Source organism: Gadus morhua, chromosome 16, assembly GCF_902167405.1.
Source record: "Gadus morhua chromosome 16, gadMor3.0, whole genome shotgun sequence".
NCBI classification, from domain to species: domain Eukaryota; kingdom Metazoa; phylum Chordata; class Actinopteri; order Gadiformes; family Gadidae; genus Gadus; species Gadus morhua.
Genome location: NC_044063.1, coordinates 13,847,347 through 13,865,253, shown reverse-complemented (window position 1 = coordinate 13,865,253; position 17,907 = coordinate 13,847,347). Strand labels below are relative to the sequence as shown.

At 51.1% G+C, this 17,907-nt stretch overlaps 1 protein-coding gene across 2 annotated transcripts in view; it reads left to right on the top strand.

The window, feature by feature from the left end:
* Positions 1–15,525, top strand: part of rpa1 (replication protein A1) — a 37,395-nt gene extending 21,870 nt beyond the window's left edge. For both annotated transcript variants that reach the window (XM_030381242.1, XM_030381244.1), the window contains exons 13-17: positions 1,140–1,266; positions 6,927–7,103; positions 8,515–8,622; positions 9,084–9,170; positions 15,133–15,525. In XM_030381242.1, the coding sequence (XP_030237102.1) occupies positions 1,140–1,266; positions 6,927–7,103; positions 8,515–8,622; positions 9,084–9,170; positions 15,133–15,234 (601 nt within the window). In that variant the 3' untranslated portion in view covers positions 15,235–15,525. The remainder of the gene's footprint in view (positions 1–1,139; positions 1,267–6,926; positions 7,104–8,514; positions 8,623–9,083; positions 9,171–15,132) is intronic.
* Positions 15,526–17,907: the final 2,382 nt, after the last annotated feature.

The following is a 17,907-nucleotide window of genomic DNA, read 5'->3' as shown; positions in this document are numbered from 1 at the left end:
GACTCCCCGTGCTCCCGTGTCTCAGGAGGGGGAGGACAGGGCGGCCGAGCTCCCTCCCCTCCCGCCTGCCTAGACGGACACAGAAGGCCACGCCGCCTCTGAACATAGCTCTTGTATTTCTGTCCTTTCGTCCTTTCTTTGAAGCCAAATTCAAATGTGACGGCTTTCAACCTGTCGGCGGCCGTGTTCACCGCCGACGGATCGGCGCTCTCGTTCTCGGGTCAGCGTTTATGTGATCAAACGGCAGAGATACGAAAGACACATCTATACAGTGATACCCACCCAATACAGAGATACATCTATGCAGTGATACCCACCCAGTACAGAGACACATCTATACAGTGATACCCAGTAAAGATGATACTTGTATACATTACAAAGACACATCTATACAGTGATACCCACCCAATACAGAGATACATCTATACAGTGATACCCAGTAAAGATGATACTTGTATACATTACAAAGACACATCTATACAGTGATACCCACCCAATACAGAGATACATCTATACAGTGATACCCAGGAAAGATGATACTTGTATACATTACAAAGATACATCTATACAGTGATACCCACCCAGTACAGAGATACATCTATACAGTGATACCCAGTACAGAGATACATCTACCAGTAAAAAGATACATCTGTACACTGATACGCACCCAGTACAGAGATACACACCCAGTACAAAGATACATCGATACAGTGATACCAAGTACAGAGATACTGTACATCTACCAGTACAAAGATTAATCTATACAGTGATACCCAGAACATAGATACATCTATAGAGAGATACACACTCAGTAGAAAGAAACATCTATACAGTGATGCATGTAGTTGTGTTGCTATAGATGGGGCTCAAGAAGGGAGGGTCATGATGGTTGGGGTTTGTCCCCCAGGTGAGGTGTGTGTGTGTGTGTGTGTGTGTGTGTGTGTGTGTCACAGGTTTTGTTAACGGACAGCACCATAGATCTACACATAACAAACAGACGTCCAGTAATGGCCCCATGTGTGTGATTGATCCCCTCTCCCTGATTCATGTCCCCTGTGCCGCGGCATGTGTCCATCACATTTGTCAACGGGTATGTTTGTGTGTGTGTGTGTGTGTGTCTCTGTGTGTGTACATCACAGGTACGACAAGGAGGGTCATGCCGTGGAGGGCCAGTCCCTGACGGAGGCGCGGGGTAGTGGTGGTGGCACCACCAACTGGAAGACCCTGAGCGACGTGAAGACGGAGCACCTGGGGCATGGAGACAAGGTGAGCCCCCGCGCAGCACCTCCCCCCCCCCCCCTGACAGAGGGAGCATCTCTCCCCCCCCGACAGAGGGAGCATCTCTCCCCCCTCTGACACACGGAGCATCTCCCCCCGCGGAGCATCTCTCCCCCCCTGACACACAGAGCATCTCCCCCCCTGGATCATCTCTCCCCCCCTGACACACAGAGAAGCATCTCTCCCCCCTGACCCGCGCTGCATCTCCCCCCCCCCCCCCCCCCCCCCGACCCGCAAGGCAGCAGCGTCTGGTCGGCGTGCCGGCCGCAAAGACGTTGTCATTCGCGGCACGTCCCCCTGTGTGTTCGGCGCGGGGCTCAAGGTGAGGCCAACGAGGCGCCGGCCGCACGAATCGTCGGTGATTTGTCAGGATCCTCTCGATAATTCTGGAAGGAAGGAAAACGTAGGACATGCAGCCATTTGTTTTCTTTTTTTCTCCGAATTCGATTTTTGGAGAAAGTTCTCCGGTGCTTGCCGCTTCCAAGGTTGTCACGGTGATGGATCGGGCTCATCATCGAATTGAGCGTGATCATCGGGTGCTCGTTTTTAAGTGACTGTGGGTCTTCCACGCCGTCTCGCACAGTGAGGCAGGGAGGGGGGGAAGCCCTGCGTGGGAAGCGTTTGTGAACGTCCGCCCGGTCGTTAATCACCTCGTCCTGGGTGTCCTCTCGACGACCGGGTTATGTAGATCCAGACAGTCGCTGAGTCGCGCTCAGCACTTCATATTGATCCTAATGGGATAACCACCATGCCACCCCCCCCCCCCTCCACCACCCTCACCCTCTCCCCATCCCTCACCCTCACCCTGACCGGGGCGCTTGGTAATGGAACGATGGTCTCTGCGTTAAGTGAAGTGTTTTTAATTTCAGCTCGTTATGTAAGGACTCCTGGTCGCTGGACGTGTCTCAGTGTGTGTGAACAGTGAGAACGGATGAGTACGCTGAACCTGTGTGAATAATTAGTTTGATTTGTCTATATACTTTTTAATGTGTGGTGTTCAATTTATTAACGGCCTTAATATCCCTGGAGAATTGAACCTTCACTTAGACTTTTTTTTGGGGGAATTTTTTTTTCTTTTTTTTTTTCTTCACAACTTTTTGGTCAGAAAACCATTTTAGGCTTTAGCTGAGGGCAATAATGGGAAACTTTGGGGGGATTTGAGCAAAGGGGACACCAAAGATGACACCTCCACTTTCTGGAAAACAAAAAGCACAACAGTACACAGCATCTTAACAAGGACACCGGTGCTCCCAAGCCTCTTGCCCTTCCTGAGCGCCTCGCTTTGATGTGAGAAACTTTGTGGAGTCACAGGGGTTATTGGATTACGTGTGTGTGTGTGTGTGTGTGTGTGTGTGTGTGTGTGTGTGTGTGTGTGTGTGTGTGTGTGTGTGTGTGTGTGTGTGTGTGTGTGTGTGTGTGTGTGTGTGTGTGTGTGTGTCTCTTTGCCTGTTTTGTGTGTACTTACCGTGTGTGCGTTGTCCGTGCAGATTGCTCTGCTCCCGGCTGTGAGTGTGAAAGTGGAGCCTTTGTACCAATGCTATAAGCTTTATACACACACAAACATGGGCAGACACACGGACACAGACACACACACACACACACGTGACGTACGGACACACATGGACACACACGTGGATACACAAATACACACACGGTCACCCACACTCTAATCTCGAGCCCCCATCACCAGCCACCAGAACTGGGCCGTGTCTCTATATATCGTAACCACGATGTGATACGAGATACAGCGGCTCCTCGGATCAAAATGTCTGGGTAATCGCATTGACGTTATCTTCTCGCTCTCGTCTTAATGGTCTCCCCTCCGATAGGCGGTCCAATTCTCTGAAGTTATTACCGTGGTACGGTTTGAATTAAGGAGGAGGCCGGTGGCTGTTTGGGCTCCGCGGTACCAGTGCTCATTGTTTCTCCCGTGTTTCTTCTTGGCGGGGAGCTCTCGACGCAGAAGACCGTGACAAACTAACCGCCGCAAAGTAAGAGGCGTCCACATCACTTTGGGAGGCAAATTATGACGAGGGTACAGACCGTCTGGGTTTCCATTGAGTCCATACGAACGCAATACGCACGGCGGTCTTCACGGTAGTCGCTCAGGAGGCAGAGCGGGTTGGCTGGTAACCCGAAGGTTGCTAGTTCGATCCCCGGCTCATCCTCGCTGAGCGTCAAGGTGTCCCTGAGCAAGACGCCTCACCCTGACTGCTCCCGACGAGCTGGCTGTCGCCATGCATGGTTGACGCGGCCGTCGGTGTGTGAATGTTTGTATGAATGAGGGAATGTCATACAATAATTGTAAAGCAGTGAGTGGCGGCAGGTTAGAAAAGCGCTGTAGAAATGCAATCCATTAACCATTTGAAATGATCTCTCTGGCTTTGCTCTCCTTGAGAAGCGTACGTCTCTCGCCAGTATCCTCCGCCTCTTCATCTCGTCGCTCTTCCAGGCGACCGGCGGTCATCGGTGTCTCCATCTCGTCCGTTGAACATCGTCCCCTCTTCCCATTGGCTCACCCCCCACTCAAGGGCGAGAGCAAGAGCGAGGGGTGAGCGAGCCTGATCCTTCAACGCCGCACGTTTGTCCTCCTCAGCGCGGACCGCATTATCGGGGGGGGGGGGGGGGGGGGGGGGGTGTGTGACGGGACGTAGAAGCCTGTCTCGGCCGTCTTGAACCTCACCTACCTGGCCCCAGACCGCCGATGAGTCAGGGAGGGGAGAGGGGCGGTGACGCAGGGTCAGGTTTTCACTGCACTCCCTTGACCAACGTCTGCCACAATTAATTGCCCCCCCCCCCCCCCCCCCCAATCCCTGTCACAACCTCTTTGTGTCACAATCTGCGATATTCCCAACGTGGGAGCGTGCCCTCTGACACGCGCTGTCCGGTCTCTGCCGTGCCGGGCGGACATGTTGTACACGGGAGGTGACAGAGGATGGCAGAACAGCGTTTTCGGACGCTCCCTTGTCAACGTTTCTGCGCGGCCTCACTGACGTTACGTCCTACTCTTAACTGACAAGCTTTTTATTTATTTTTTTTGTAATTTACGCTTTTTCCGTGAAGTGTCGTGGTTGTTTCCCATTTAATCTGGACAATCAGAAGTCGTTGTCGCCAACCTCGTCTGCTTAGAGGCGGGGTGGTTCAATTCTTCTCTTTTTGCCACAGTCGTCAACCGCTTTTCTGAAAGGCTTTTTTACTTATCCGAAGTGACACATGATATCAGATGTCCTGCGCACGGTGCTAATTGGGGTCGAGGAACTGTCGCCGTCTGACATGAGGGTCGGCCGTTGGCTAGAGGAGGCAGGGGGCGGCGGTGGATCAATTCTAGTTTTCCTTCTGTTTATTTCCTTCAGAGAACAGGCGGCTGGGCCCCGGGCCCCGGCCTGGATATTGAGCGGCGGCCAAGACTGTAAGTGAACAGGACTCCCGGGGGAGCCGCGGGTCCCTTTCCTGTTAAATCCTTTATTATTTATTTTTTTCTCCCAAGTCTGCTCCTTTTTGTCTACGGCTGAATCACAACAGCCAGCACGCGAAAATATGCCTTTTTAAGCCTAGTCGTGCAAGGAGGGCATTAAGAATCAGCAATTCTCCCCCGGATTAGACGCTATTACAGATGCCTTCTTAGCCCCGGGCGGTTCTGTGGTGTTAACATAATTAGACTTACACTGCAGAATGATTGGTAGGTCTGCTGTTGGCGCCCCGGCACCGAAGAGGCCACTTGTCACCGTGCTCACTGACCCTGAGGAAATGCACCTTTTGCCAGGCTGTGAACCTCCATCACCCCCTCCCCCCTCCCTCTGAACCCCCAACCCAATCATCCTGAGGGCCAGCGGGGCGAGGAGGAGAGGGAGGGAGGGAGGGAGGGTCCAAAACAACCCGGCTGTTTGGGTGTGAGAACTATCTCTTTAAAGTGTGCTCGTCAGGGCGTGAGCACTACTGTCGGAGGTGCCGGTGGGAGGAGAACCTCTGTTGACACCCGGCGTCTCCACACCGCGCCGCCGCCTCGTAGGCTGCTGTCACCGCGCAGCTTTTGAAGTCCGAGCCCCACCCTTCGCCCTGACCTTTTCCCTGCTCCAGGGTCTCCGGGCCATGCTAGGCGACTGGGAAACATGCAGAGGTTCAAAAAGACTTCTGTCAGGGTGTTTGCGATGCTTCTCTTTGGGGGAACACTATGTCGACAGGAACGAGGTCAATGGCATTTGTATGATGGCTGCTGGGTTTATCGACACCTTCTGACGCCATTTCTACTGAAATTTAACATTTAGTTATTTTGCGTCTTTTGCAAGCAAGGCGAAAGGTAAATAGTAAAGCAGTAGCTTAAGCCGTTTAAAGGTTAAGGAAGAGAATCACGAGTTTGTTTCTTGATTTGTCGAGCGCTTTAACACATGCCGGTGTCACCCGTTACGAGAAACGCTCCTCTGATCCTTCCCATTGGCTGATGCCAGCGTAATTTGTTCCTTCCCATTGGCTGTTGCCATCGTAATTTGTTCCTTCCCATTGGCTGATGCCATTATAATTTGTTCCTTCTCATTGGCTGTTGCCATCGTCATTTGTTCCTTCCCATTGGCTGTTGCCATCGTACCTTGTTCCTTCCTAATTGGCTGTTGCCATCGTACCTTGATCCTTCCCATTGGCTGATGCCATCGTTCTTTGTTCCTTCCCATTGGCTGATGCCATCGTTCTTTGTTCCTTCCCATTGGCTGATGCCATCGTTGTTTGTTACTTCCCATTGGCTGATGCCATCGTACTTTGTTCCTTCTCATTGGCTGTTGCCATCGAAACCCCCTATCTCTGTCCCGGTCTCCCCCCCCAAACTCTACCCCCCGCACCTCCGTCAGGGACTGGCCCTCCACGGCATGACCCTCCTTGTCGTACCTGTGATGTACACACACAGAGACACACACACACAAACACACATACCCGTTGACAAATGTGATGGACGCATGCCGCGGCACAGGGGACATGAATCAGAGCGAGGGGATCAATCACCCACATGGGGCCATTACTGGACGTCTGTTTGTTATGTGTAGATCTATGGTGCTGTCTGTTTACAAAACAGCAGAGGGGCGGCAGAATTTCGTGACTTAAGCACCCCTGTACTATATGACAATCAGAGCCAGCTCAAGGCCCCCCCCCACTCCCGACTGACTCAGCAGACTCATCGGGGGGGGGGGGTCTGTTGCCTGGCGGGTAGGAGCCTTTAAAGGCCGCGCCTGGATTTCATCTGTCCCCCCCACCGGCCCGCTGGCAAATTCCTTTGTCACAACTCATTTTTGTCCGTGGCCTTTTTATAAATCTTTCACTCTTCAGTGAAGGAATCTGTTTCGGAGAGCCTGTTTACACACCCGCAGCCTCCTTAATTCTCGTCATTTACATGTGCTCATGCTGCTCATAAATACGTGGGAGCCACGTCGCAGCTTTCCATTTGTGTCGGAGCGGTGCATGCAGATTTTCGTCAAATTATGCGATTCGTTATTTTGAACATCCCAGTGTTTCCCGTCTGATGTCTTTATGTTTATACAATGTTATTTTTAATCATTTGACGGTGGCATGGCTCCTAACGAATGTCTCGCCGCACAAAACCCAGACATGGACGGAAAGTTGGAATATTCATGTGTGTTTGTGTGTCTGTGTGTTTGTGTGTGTAGGCGGACTATTTCAACAGCATCGCCACCATAGTGTACCTGCGTAAGGAGAACTGCCTGTACCAGGCCTGCCCCAGCCCGGACTGCAACAAGAAGGTGGTGGACCAGCAGAACGGCATGTACCGTTGTGAGAAGTGTGACAAAGAGTTCCCCAACTTCAAGTACCGGCTCATCCTGTCTGTGAGTGACGAACAACGGAACACACAACAGCATACAGACACACAAACACCGACTGACACAAAGAAGAGACACAAAGACACGCAGAAACACACACACACACACATATGAGACACACACGCATGTACAGACACACTGACTGAAACACACACCCGAGACACAACGACCGACACACACACGCATGCACACGCAAACGCACACGCACACACCTGAGACTCACACACACACACACACCTGAGACACACACACACCTGAGACACACACACACACACACACCTGAGACACACACCCACCTGAGACACACACCCACACACACACCTGAGACACACACACACACACACACCTGAAACACACACACACCTGAGACTCACACACACACACACACACCTGAGACACACGCACACCTGAGACACACCCACACACACACCTGAGACACACAGACACACACACACACACCTGAGACACACACACACCTGAGACACACACACATGCACACCCGAGAAACACGCATGCACGGACACACCCGAGACACACTGACTGAAACACACACACACAGACACACCCGAGACACACTGACTGAAACACACCCCCGAGGTACATCGAACGACCCACCTACTATCTCACAAGTCACACCGGCACGGCCCACACACGCACAAGGGACAGTGACTGAGGTTCAAGGGCAGCCATTTGGTGTGCCAGATCCAGACCTCTCGTTGGCTAGGCGTCTTCTTTAGAGCAGAAAAAATACGGGTGTCTCCCGTCTCCCAACTACTATGCCATGTCACTGTCCTCGTTTCCCTCTCAAGCATCCCTCTGTTGTATTCTTCTATATCTGTCGCTCTGGCTATAAAAATACAAGCCTTTCTGTAGTCATATTCCAGTCTAATTGTTGAATGAGATTCATGTTTATTTGTTTTTATGTTCAATTCTGCATGAGGTGGTTATTGTCTGCATAAGGACTTTCCGTGCTTTCTGGTCGTCCCACATAATTTGCATGGATGCACTCAAATATAGGCCTATTCTTTGTTTGTACGGAGCCAAAATACATGAAATATCGCCTTTTAAATTTAAAAACGCCTTCAGTCAGCGAAAGCGCCCAGCCCTTTTGGAATAAGCATATTTCTTTGTTATTGTTTTGTACCATTCAGCCGTCAGCATATTGCCACCGAACACAAGCGGAAACATAAGCTGTGAATCTCTCTTCCCCCGTATGCATCACCATACCTCAAGGTGTACATCCGGCCTCATCACGAATGCATTCATCATGAATAACCACCCATATGGACCGGATTCACATCTCCTCATGCGGCTCCAACACGTGGTTGAAATAACCAAACAGTACCTGTGGTGGAAGGGGTTTACGATTCCGCCTTCGTTCTCACCGACTCCTCGTTTTCGCCCCAATCTCTGGCAGGCCAACATCGCGGACTACGGAGACAACCAATGGGTGACGTGCTTCCAGGAGAGCGCCGAGGCCATCCTGGGCCAGAACGCGGCTTACCTGGGGCAGCTTAAGGACTCGGTGAGCCTCCCAAGCGGTCTAGCCGGGTGTTTCCCCTGTGCTGTGTGAATACCCCCCCCCCCCCCCCACCCCACTCCACACACACACACACACACCCGTCCCCCCTGATCTGAAACACATTTGCTCCAGCACGAAGCACAACAAACAAACATTTCACCGTGTATAAACGATGTCTACATGTTGTTCTAAAGGATTCACACCTTCACACTCCCGACTGCTCGTGCTAAATGTGAGGATGTTGGTCTTGTGTGTGTGTGTGTGTGTGTGTGTGTGTGTGTGTGTGTGTGTGTGTGTGTGTGTCTGTCTGTTGGTGGATGGAGATGAACTCATGAAATAATCAAAGCCGGTGTTTCTTCAGTGCTGTGTGTCCCATTAGTGCTCATTTAAAGCTAGACTTTAAATAAGCTACGATGCAGACAGGTTTAATTGAAGTGTTCCCGTCCTGATTGTTTCCCCTGCAGAACGAGGCGGCGTTCGAGGAGATCTTCCAGCAGGCCAACTTCCACACGTTCGTGTTCCGCAGCCGAGTCAAGCTGGAGACGTACAACGTAAGTTCAGATCAACATAAGGAGCTGTTCAGTGGGGTGCAGGACAGATGAACATACTAGATCCCACCTGTAGGTGTCCCTGATCAAGAGGCTCAGTCCGCTACCTGCTCATTAATGATGTATGTCGCTTTGGATACAAGCTAAATGCTAAGTACCTACAATCCTTTTTTAAAGGGGCATGCTTTAAACATTGTCTTTTATGAAAGGTGAAGTGTCTTTTTTTGACCCATGAATACATGGAACACACACAGGCCTTTGTGTTATCATGCACAGTCTCACCCAATGGTTTTTAATGCTTTGTTGACAAACAATTCGCTCACAAACGCGATTCCAACGGTGGCGATCGTTCCCCTTTCCAAGAAAGCCGCTTTTTCGCCCCACTTCCCCCAACGCGACACCTGCCCCTTCACCGGCCCCTCGTTTGTTTTCCTCTGTGAACGCTGGCTATTGTTCACGGGAACGGAGAGGAGGAGGTGGTGGTGTTATGGACACGCCGATGATGTGGTACAAACAGGCCTCGGTAGACCGGGGGAAACCACCGTCGTTAATCAGAGCTGTCAGTCGGCGCGGATAAAGTGGCGCAGTGTTTTATTTAGTCTGTTTCTTTTTGTGACACGACCTCCACGTCTGTGGCGCAGTCCTCCGGTATTTGATGTTTTTGCTGAAGCGTTCGCAGCACTGCGCTGTCAAGTCATTGAGAGGCGTTATTGTAAGCAGGTTTCTGAAGGGCATGCTCTGTACATATTTGATGAGTCTGCTGCTTTTCTTTTGGTCTGTGGGGGAGGGGGAAACTTATTATACTTTGAGATTATTTTTATCAGATCAAATGCAGCGACTTCAGGAGTCGGTGTAGGGTAGGGGTATGGATGTACCTGTGAAATGTAAAAATGATCGGTGAATTGATAAGGGTTTAGTTTCTTGGGGGAAGTACAAAGTCGATCCGATTGTACTACCATTGGGTAAAAATCGTAAACGCCTTATCAAGACACATCCATACGCATCTAATCTTTTTGAACTTTGCACTGGATATAAATCCTCCCCCTCTGACTGTGGTGGAGCTCCGCGGCTCAAAGCCGTTTACAATATCAGAACGAGGATCAATGCATGTAGGTCATGACTTCTGGAAATGTCGCTGGATGAATATCCCCGTCACTTTTTAAACCTGTCAAGTGTCAGACTGCTCCGTCTCGCCGGGGCTCCTGAGTCCCGTTCCCCGCGTTCCTCACACCCGACCGGCCGTTATTACAGCTGTCACTTTGTAATCACCCGGCTGGTATTTAGGATTTGAGTCACCCCTGCAGGCCCCCTGTCTAGACATTTTAACACATTTTAAATGTTTTCAAAACGGAGGGGCCACAGAGGAAGGAGGCGACATTGGAGATAAGGTGTGTGGATGTGGGTGTGTGTGTGCGTGTGTGTCGGTGTGTGTGTGTGCTTGTGTCAATCCTGCCCAGTTTCAAAGAGATGTGTGGCAGGATTTGCATAGCAAATGACACAGGGCTGATGTTTTGTTTTCTGCCCACATAAATCCTGCTCCTCTGGCAAGAAGTGAGCGGGGCTAATCACTGGAGGACCGGGGAGCTGCCGAGCCAGACGGGGGCAGACTGGGACACAGAGGTGTGCAGTGAGGGGCACTCTCGAAGCCCAGATAAAACGCTGGGAGGACTGTAGGGTCGTGGACCGAGCATGACTAGCGGTGTCTTCTTAGACCCTCAGGCAGGGCCGTAGACGGGGTCTGAAAAATAGTGAGGTCAAAGTAAAAGTAAAAATCAAACTTTACCTACAGTGAAATTAAAAAGTGGTTATCACTCTGTCATTCGTGCAAATTACTAAAACCTGAAGAAATAATCAGTAATATTGATTTAAAAACAGATGACCCTTAATGAGGTGTTGCTATAAAAACATTCTGGGGGGGAGAGGGGGGGCTTCAGTTGCAGGGGTCCAGTTTTGTTTGGGGGGGGGGGGGGGGGCGAGTGCTCGGCTCGGCTCGCACGCTCACCAGCAAATGTCAAACACGGCGAACACAAAGTAACACGTTTAACTGAATTAAGTATTTTCTCATCTCGGAGAAGATCTCAACCGCTGATTTTGTATACAGTTGCATTTTGGTATTTAGCGTGGGGGTTAACAAGGCCGGAGGTTCCCACACCTGGATCTCTGTCGCTCGGACGTCTTGAAGGATGCCTTCGTGTGGTACGACCTTGCTATGAAAGGAGAATGCGTAGGAAAAAAAAAAAGAAAGTGTTTAGCAAGAAATAATGGAGTTTGTTGGGAGCATTAACCGGAATGCGGGAAGAAGAACAGGTTTTAATCCTGTTTAATATTTTCTTAATAGACTACTTTTTGAATTACGTCTCCCCACTGCCTGTTGTTCATTAAATTGGCCATTAACCAGAAGCCCCAGGATTGGTGTGGCTCCATACGACTCACATTAACGACTCTGATCACCAGGGTCATAAACGCCGCACTAAAACCAACCATGGGCGACACAAATAAAAGGAACGGGGAGTCGATGATATATCGGTGCATAACCAAAGAAAAAGTCATTAAAATGTTCCCAAAAAGTTTTGTGATAAACCAACCATTCCGGGCGGGGGCCGTTTTGATGTGAGAGGGAGTAGTGGCCCTAGCCTGTAACTTTCTCACGTTGGCAGGGGGCCCTAGTTGTCAAAGCCCGCCGACCCCCCTCGAGTGGATGATGGATTTAGGGGCCCCCACACTAACGCCCCCCGCCTCAGGGGCCCGGACTGGCTATACGGACCTCTGTTGTCCCGTTGTCCTGGTCTTTCATGACTCGACTACAACAGTATCTTCTCTTTTTAATCCCCTAAAAATCGGCCCGGGATCCAGCGGGGGCTGAGATGATGTTTCTCCAGAGATGTTTTTTTTTTTTTTTTTTTTCGCGTGTTGCCCGACATCAAATCGTTCCACACTTATTTCCGGCGGCTGCTTCGGCCGAGTTATGCCTCGCGTGTCCAGAGTCCTCACTTTTGGCACAGCTCAATTGGGTCCATGGCGCTGGACGGGTTGAATTAATGCCCGCCGTGTTGACCTGTGTCTGCAGGCAGCAATCTTCCACTGCATTGCTTCCAACATATTTCACGTTATTCTTGGAAGTGAAAAAATCTATTTTCTGCCTTTTTTTTATTTTATTTTTTTCTCCTTTTCACCGAAGGCCTGTCGCATGGAATGTATTCCGGTTTTCGCCCCCTGCTCATTGCGCCCGGTGCCTGACTGTGCAGCACTCGACCGTGTTACTAAACACCCAGCAGCACTCTCAACCTTACCGTTGTGTGTGTGTACAGTGAATTACATCCATGGATTACATCCATTCTCACACAGCCTCCGTCCATCAATCTTTTTACTAAATTCTAGTGCCGGTACAGCTACAGCCCCTGGCCTCAAACGTAGAAGATATCAGAGTCTGAACAACCTTCTAGACCAGCTTGATCTGGTCAGGACATGATAGGCTTCCACAGGGCAGATGTAGAAGAGCTCTGGCACTTAATCACCTGCTCTCCAAGCACAGAGAGTGAGGCTACCAGCCTAGGTAGCTATCAGCCTCCTTCTCTCTCTCTCTCACTGTAGCTCGTAGCTACCAGCCCCTCTCTCTCTCACTCTCACTGTAGCTCGTAGCTACCAGCCCCTCTCTCTCTCACTCTCACTGTAGCTCGTAGCCCCTCTCTCTCTCACTCTCACTGTAGCTCGTAGCTACCAGCCCCTCTCTCTCTCACTCTCACTGTAGCTCGTAGCTACCAGCCCCTCTCTCTCTCACTCTCACTGTAGCTCGTAGCTACCAGCCCCTCTCTCTCTCACTCTCACTGTAGCTCATAGCTACCAGCCCCTCTCTCTCTCACTCTCACTGTAGCTCGTAGCTAGCAGCCCCTCTCTCTCTCACTCTCACTGTAGCTCGTAGCCCCTCTCTCTCTCACTCTCACTGTAGCTCGTAGCTACCAGCCCCTCTCTCTCTCACTCTCACTGTAGCTCGTAGCTACCAGCCCCTCTCTCTCTCACTCACGCTCTCTCATTCACTCACTGTAGCTAACAGCCCCTTTCTCCTCACTGGAGCTTGTAGCTAACAGCTACCCGGGGAGAGAGAGAGAGAGAGAGAGAGAGAGGCCGGTAGCCTTAAGCTACCAGCCTCTCTCTCACTGGAGCTTTGAGCTACCAGCAACTCACTTACTCATTCACTCAAGCTCGTAGCTACCTGTCGCTTGAAGCTACCAGCCCCGCCCTCCCTCTCACTTGAGCTCGCAGCTAACAGCTACCCGGGGCGGGGGAGCGTGGGAGGGAGCGAGAGAGGGATGCTGGTAGCTACAAGCTCCACCCTGCCAACACCTTGCTCCCTCCTTCCCCTCGCGCCGTTAGCTGCGGCCCCGGGGGAGCCCGGCCCAGGGCTAACGGCTCAGCCTTCTCTCTGCGCCGGCCAGATGTAAATCCCTGTGCCGCCGCGGGAGCACACTGTAGCAGCACGGCTGCTGCCGTTAACACCGTTGGCATGCACAGATGCTGCCTCGCCCTCGGGCTGGGTGTGAGTGTGCTTCTGTGTTCATATGTGTAGTACACTGTGTGTTAAGTCAACGCACGAACGCACACACAGTCTTCGTTTACTTGATTTCCCCCCCCCCCCTCCCATTCCTTATTGAGCGCTATGTTAATGTGGAACCCCCTATAGCTCGGGATCCCTCTAGCCTTGGAGCCGAGTGCTCAGCACCACAAACAGGCCTGCTTAGCACCACAAACAGGCCTGCTTAGCACTAGCCTGCTTAGCGCTAGCCTGCCTAATGTTTAGCCTGCTCTGCTTAGCCTGCCTAGCATTTATCTTGCTCTGCTTAGCGCTTAGCCTGCCTAGCGTTTAGCCTGCTCTGCTTAGCGCTTAGCCTGCTCTGCTAAGCGCTAGCCTGTCTAGAGCTAGCCTGCATAGCGATTAGCCAGCCTAGCACTTAGCCTGCCTAGAGCTAGCCTGCCTAGTGCTTAGCCTGCCTAGTGCTTAGCCTGCCTAGTGCTTAGCCTGCTTAGCGTTAGCCTGCCTTGGCCCGCCCATCAGCTGCCTCGCACCATTAACCCGTGGAGGCGGGCCCAACCCCACGTGGGCGATCCTACCCTATAGGGCTCCTGGGGGGGCGTCGGCCTTGCGTACATAATGTCTTGTTTTTGTTTTGCGTTCATTAGCATATTTAGCATAGCCACATAGCTCGGGGATGCCGAGCCTGTGCATCGTAGCCACGCCCCTCCCTGCTTATGTAAGGGATGCCGGAGGGGGGGTTACTCGACCTATTTGGGCGAGGACAGCGTGCGGGTCTTGTTAAAATAAAATGTCAGTGCCAACCCGTTCGGGGATGATTTACATCTCCCCTACATGGGTATAAGGGGAGATTAATGGAGACAAAGTGTGTGTAACTGCGCTTTAAACGCCAAGAATGATGGCCCCGGCTGGAAATGACCTTCTCCTGTCTAGACTGCCGTGGAGGTGGGGATGGCGTTTAAAAAAAAACCGCCGCCACCCGTTTTTTTTTCTGTGGAGATCTTCATTTTAATGGCAGTCGACGTCGCGCTGCCAAACCCGGGTACGATCGCTCACGTTGACCCCACCGCGGACGAAGAGCGACGTCTCTCGGCCACTGTTTGGGTTTTTCCGGGGAGGATTAATTGGGATTACTTGGAATAACTATACTCAGTGCAGTGCGCAGATCTGGTTTAAGGACTGCTATTGGATCATAAGGATGCCATTGCCTTGGGGGTATTGACATCATTATCTTTACTGCCATGTTGTCTTTTTACGGGGCCTATAGCCGCGCTGCGGGGACGGCTGGCTCGAATAAACATCTGAAGGCCTCGCTACTTGTACAGAAGCTGTGTGTCTGTCGCTCGCTGCTGCTCTCACCACAGTGGTGCTTGTGAGCTGTCCTAAGGCCTCACTGTTTGTTTGTTTGTGTCTGTTTGTTTGCTTCCCCCCCGCTAGGACGAGTCTCGGATCAAGGCTACGGTGATGGACGTGAAGCCGGTCGACCACAAGGAGTACAGCAAGAGACTGATCATGAACATCCGCAAAATGGCCGTCTAGGGGAGCTCTGTCTCTGTATCGGTCTGTGTTAATAGCTTGTTTTCTTTGTGTTTTCCTTCTAAACAACTGACGGCTGCTGCCCTGTTTCAGCTCCTTTACCTTAAACCCTAATTTCCCCGCTCTTCACCTTGTAAGCCGTCACAGGACGTAAAGGAGCGCTGGTTTAACTCTGGGCTGTGTTGACTGCTTTCTGTTTGTACATAACTGGTTTGTAGATTAATGGGTCTCTATGGAGCTCCGAAGATAACGACACGTTTGAGTTCAAATAAAAATGGTTCAACAGATAATAAGCTGATCCAGGATTGCTCAGCTACCGCGAGTAGGGGTAGGAGTGGGGGGTTTATGCGTGTCCGCGGTTGGTTTCCCCTGTGCATGTTTGTAAAATGCCATTTGGACCTGCCAACGCCTGATAAGACAGTATGTTCTGCCAGCGTTCACGAGACCAGAAGTGAGGCAGGGCAAGCCGCTGCGAAGCCGACAGGAAACAGGAAACAAACAGCAGTGTATTTATGTTGTTTCGTTTTGTATTTGTTTTTTTTTACCAGTGCTGCCAGTGCTGAAGAATAAAAAATATAATCAAAAAAATCATTGTTCTCGTTATTGTACTTGTCGGAGAAATCTATCGAATTATGACCCAATATACTGTCGCCTTGCTATTGATTATAGAACCAAGCTTCTCTTCTAGGTAGAGGTTGTCAGCAGGGTTTGATCACAGCATGGAGAGTGTGTTTAGTGGCTGGTCCCCTGCTCTCCTCATCTCCTGGACTCCGGTTCGGATCCACCCAGGGACCCCCCTGAAAGCTGGACTTTCTGTGTCCGTGTGGGGGTGTGTGCCTGTGCGTCCCCCAATTTTAGAAGCTTTACAAACCTTTACCGTCCAGCTGCTGAACTGCAACCGCTAAACTACATTTCTCATGCCTACTACTTCACCCGTCTCCTACGTTATGTGGTACATGTCTGGTGTTATTATTCCTCGTATTCTGGGCTGCAAAACGTGATATCTCCCAGTCTCTGCTGCGCTGCGTTGCTCTGTGGGAACCGTTCCCAACACACAGCGGCTCGGATCTGCGAAGAGCGGCTGGTGTGTCTGTCGGCTCCGTCCCGCGGCGTCGCCGGGACACGCAGACCTAATTAACCGCTAATTGGAACCTGGCCTGTGCCGTCTGTTTCCAGTCATGTAATTAAAGGTCTGCGCTATATTTATGTGTATATTGCGGTGCTCTAAAATTAAATCAAATGTTGCGGTTTAATTAAAAAATAAGCAGCGTTGTTTAGCGAGGTTCTGTTGGGATGGGTCTCCCGCGACCTGTGGATTATCTCCTATTTCTCACTCCTCTCTGGATACCCCTGGTATCTGCCAATGGGAAACGCAGCTATATAAATAGATGAATATCGCACGGCGGGCAGCACACACCTATTTCCTTGTTCCAATTTGTGATTATGTAGATTGCACGGGACGTGTTAGGTTGGAAATTAGATCTTGTTGCACGTCGAATTGATTTGCACACTTGTTCTCCCCCTCCTTTTTCCTTTATTCACCCGGATTAGACCCGCTCGTACTTACAGCGGCGATAACATGCATCTCCTCGGAGGGGAGGGGAAATCTGCTTAAACACGGGGAGAGGGCGGGGGCACCCGACCCTCTGGACCTCCGGTGGGTTCGCCCCGTCTCGCCCAGGAGCTCATCTGCAGTAAACATCGTAATAATACAACTAAAGGTTTTGGGCCGGGAGGCTTTTTAGCCAATGAGGGCGAAGGAGGGGCCTGTGGTGTGGCAGAGCGGTCTGTGGTGTGGCAGAGGGCCTGTGTTGTGGCAAGGGGCCTGTGGTGTGGCAGAGGGGTCTGGTGTGGCAGAGGTCCTGTGTTGTGGCAGAGGTCCTGTGCTGTGGCAGAGGGGCCTGTGCTGTGGCAGAAGGTACTGTGGTGTGGCAGGTCCGTTTTTTCAACGTTTGGCGTCAGTCGCAGCTGCCCCAGTCGAGTTTTTCAGCGTTAATTTTTCTAGTTAAATTTCAATTAAATAATTAATTCAATAGCAATAATTATTTATTGCTATTATTAATTAATTATTTTATTGAAAATTAACTTAAAATGTATGTTGAAAAACTCGACGAGGGCAGATAGTGGACGACTGTTGATGCATAACGTTGAATAAAGGACCTGCTAAACCGCATGCCCCTCTACCACACCACAGGCCAGTCTCCGGGGGTGCTTCTGGATGCTATTGGCGTGTTGGGCCGTTGTAGCCGCTCTCGCTCTTACGGCCAGCTAACGGAGCAGTTGGACTCAAAGTCCCCCCGTGATGCTGTAAGTTGGAAGATGCTGGGGCGACAGTTGCTCAGGAGGTAGAATGGGTTGGCTTGCCACCGTCCGGAAGGTTGCCAGTTCGATCCCCGTGTCTTCCTAGCGTCGGGTCTTCCTGAGCAAGACACCTCACCCTGACTGCTCCAGAAGAGCTGGCTGTCACCCTTGCGTGGTTGTAAGTCGCTTTGGATAAAACCTAATGTGAGTAAAGTGGGCTGGGCGGGTTGGAGGACACTGTGGAGCCACGAGATGTTCCACAGGAACCTTTGACTGGTGAAGCGGGCGTCTCATCTGCTCCACCATGTTTGTTAGTCTGGCATTTTGTTCTCCTATGGGGGTGGGGGGGAAATATTTGTGGGATTAATTGTAAAT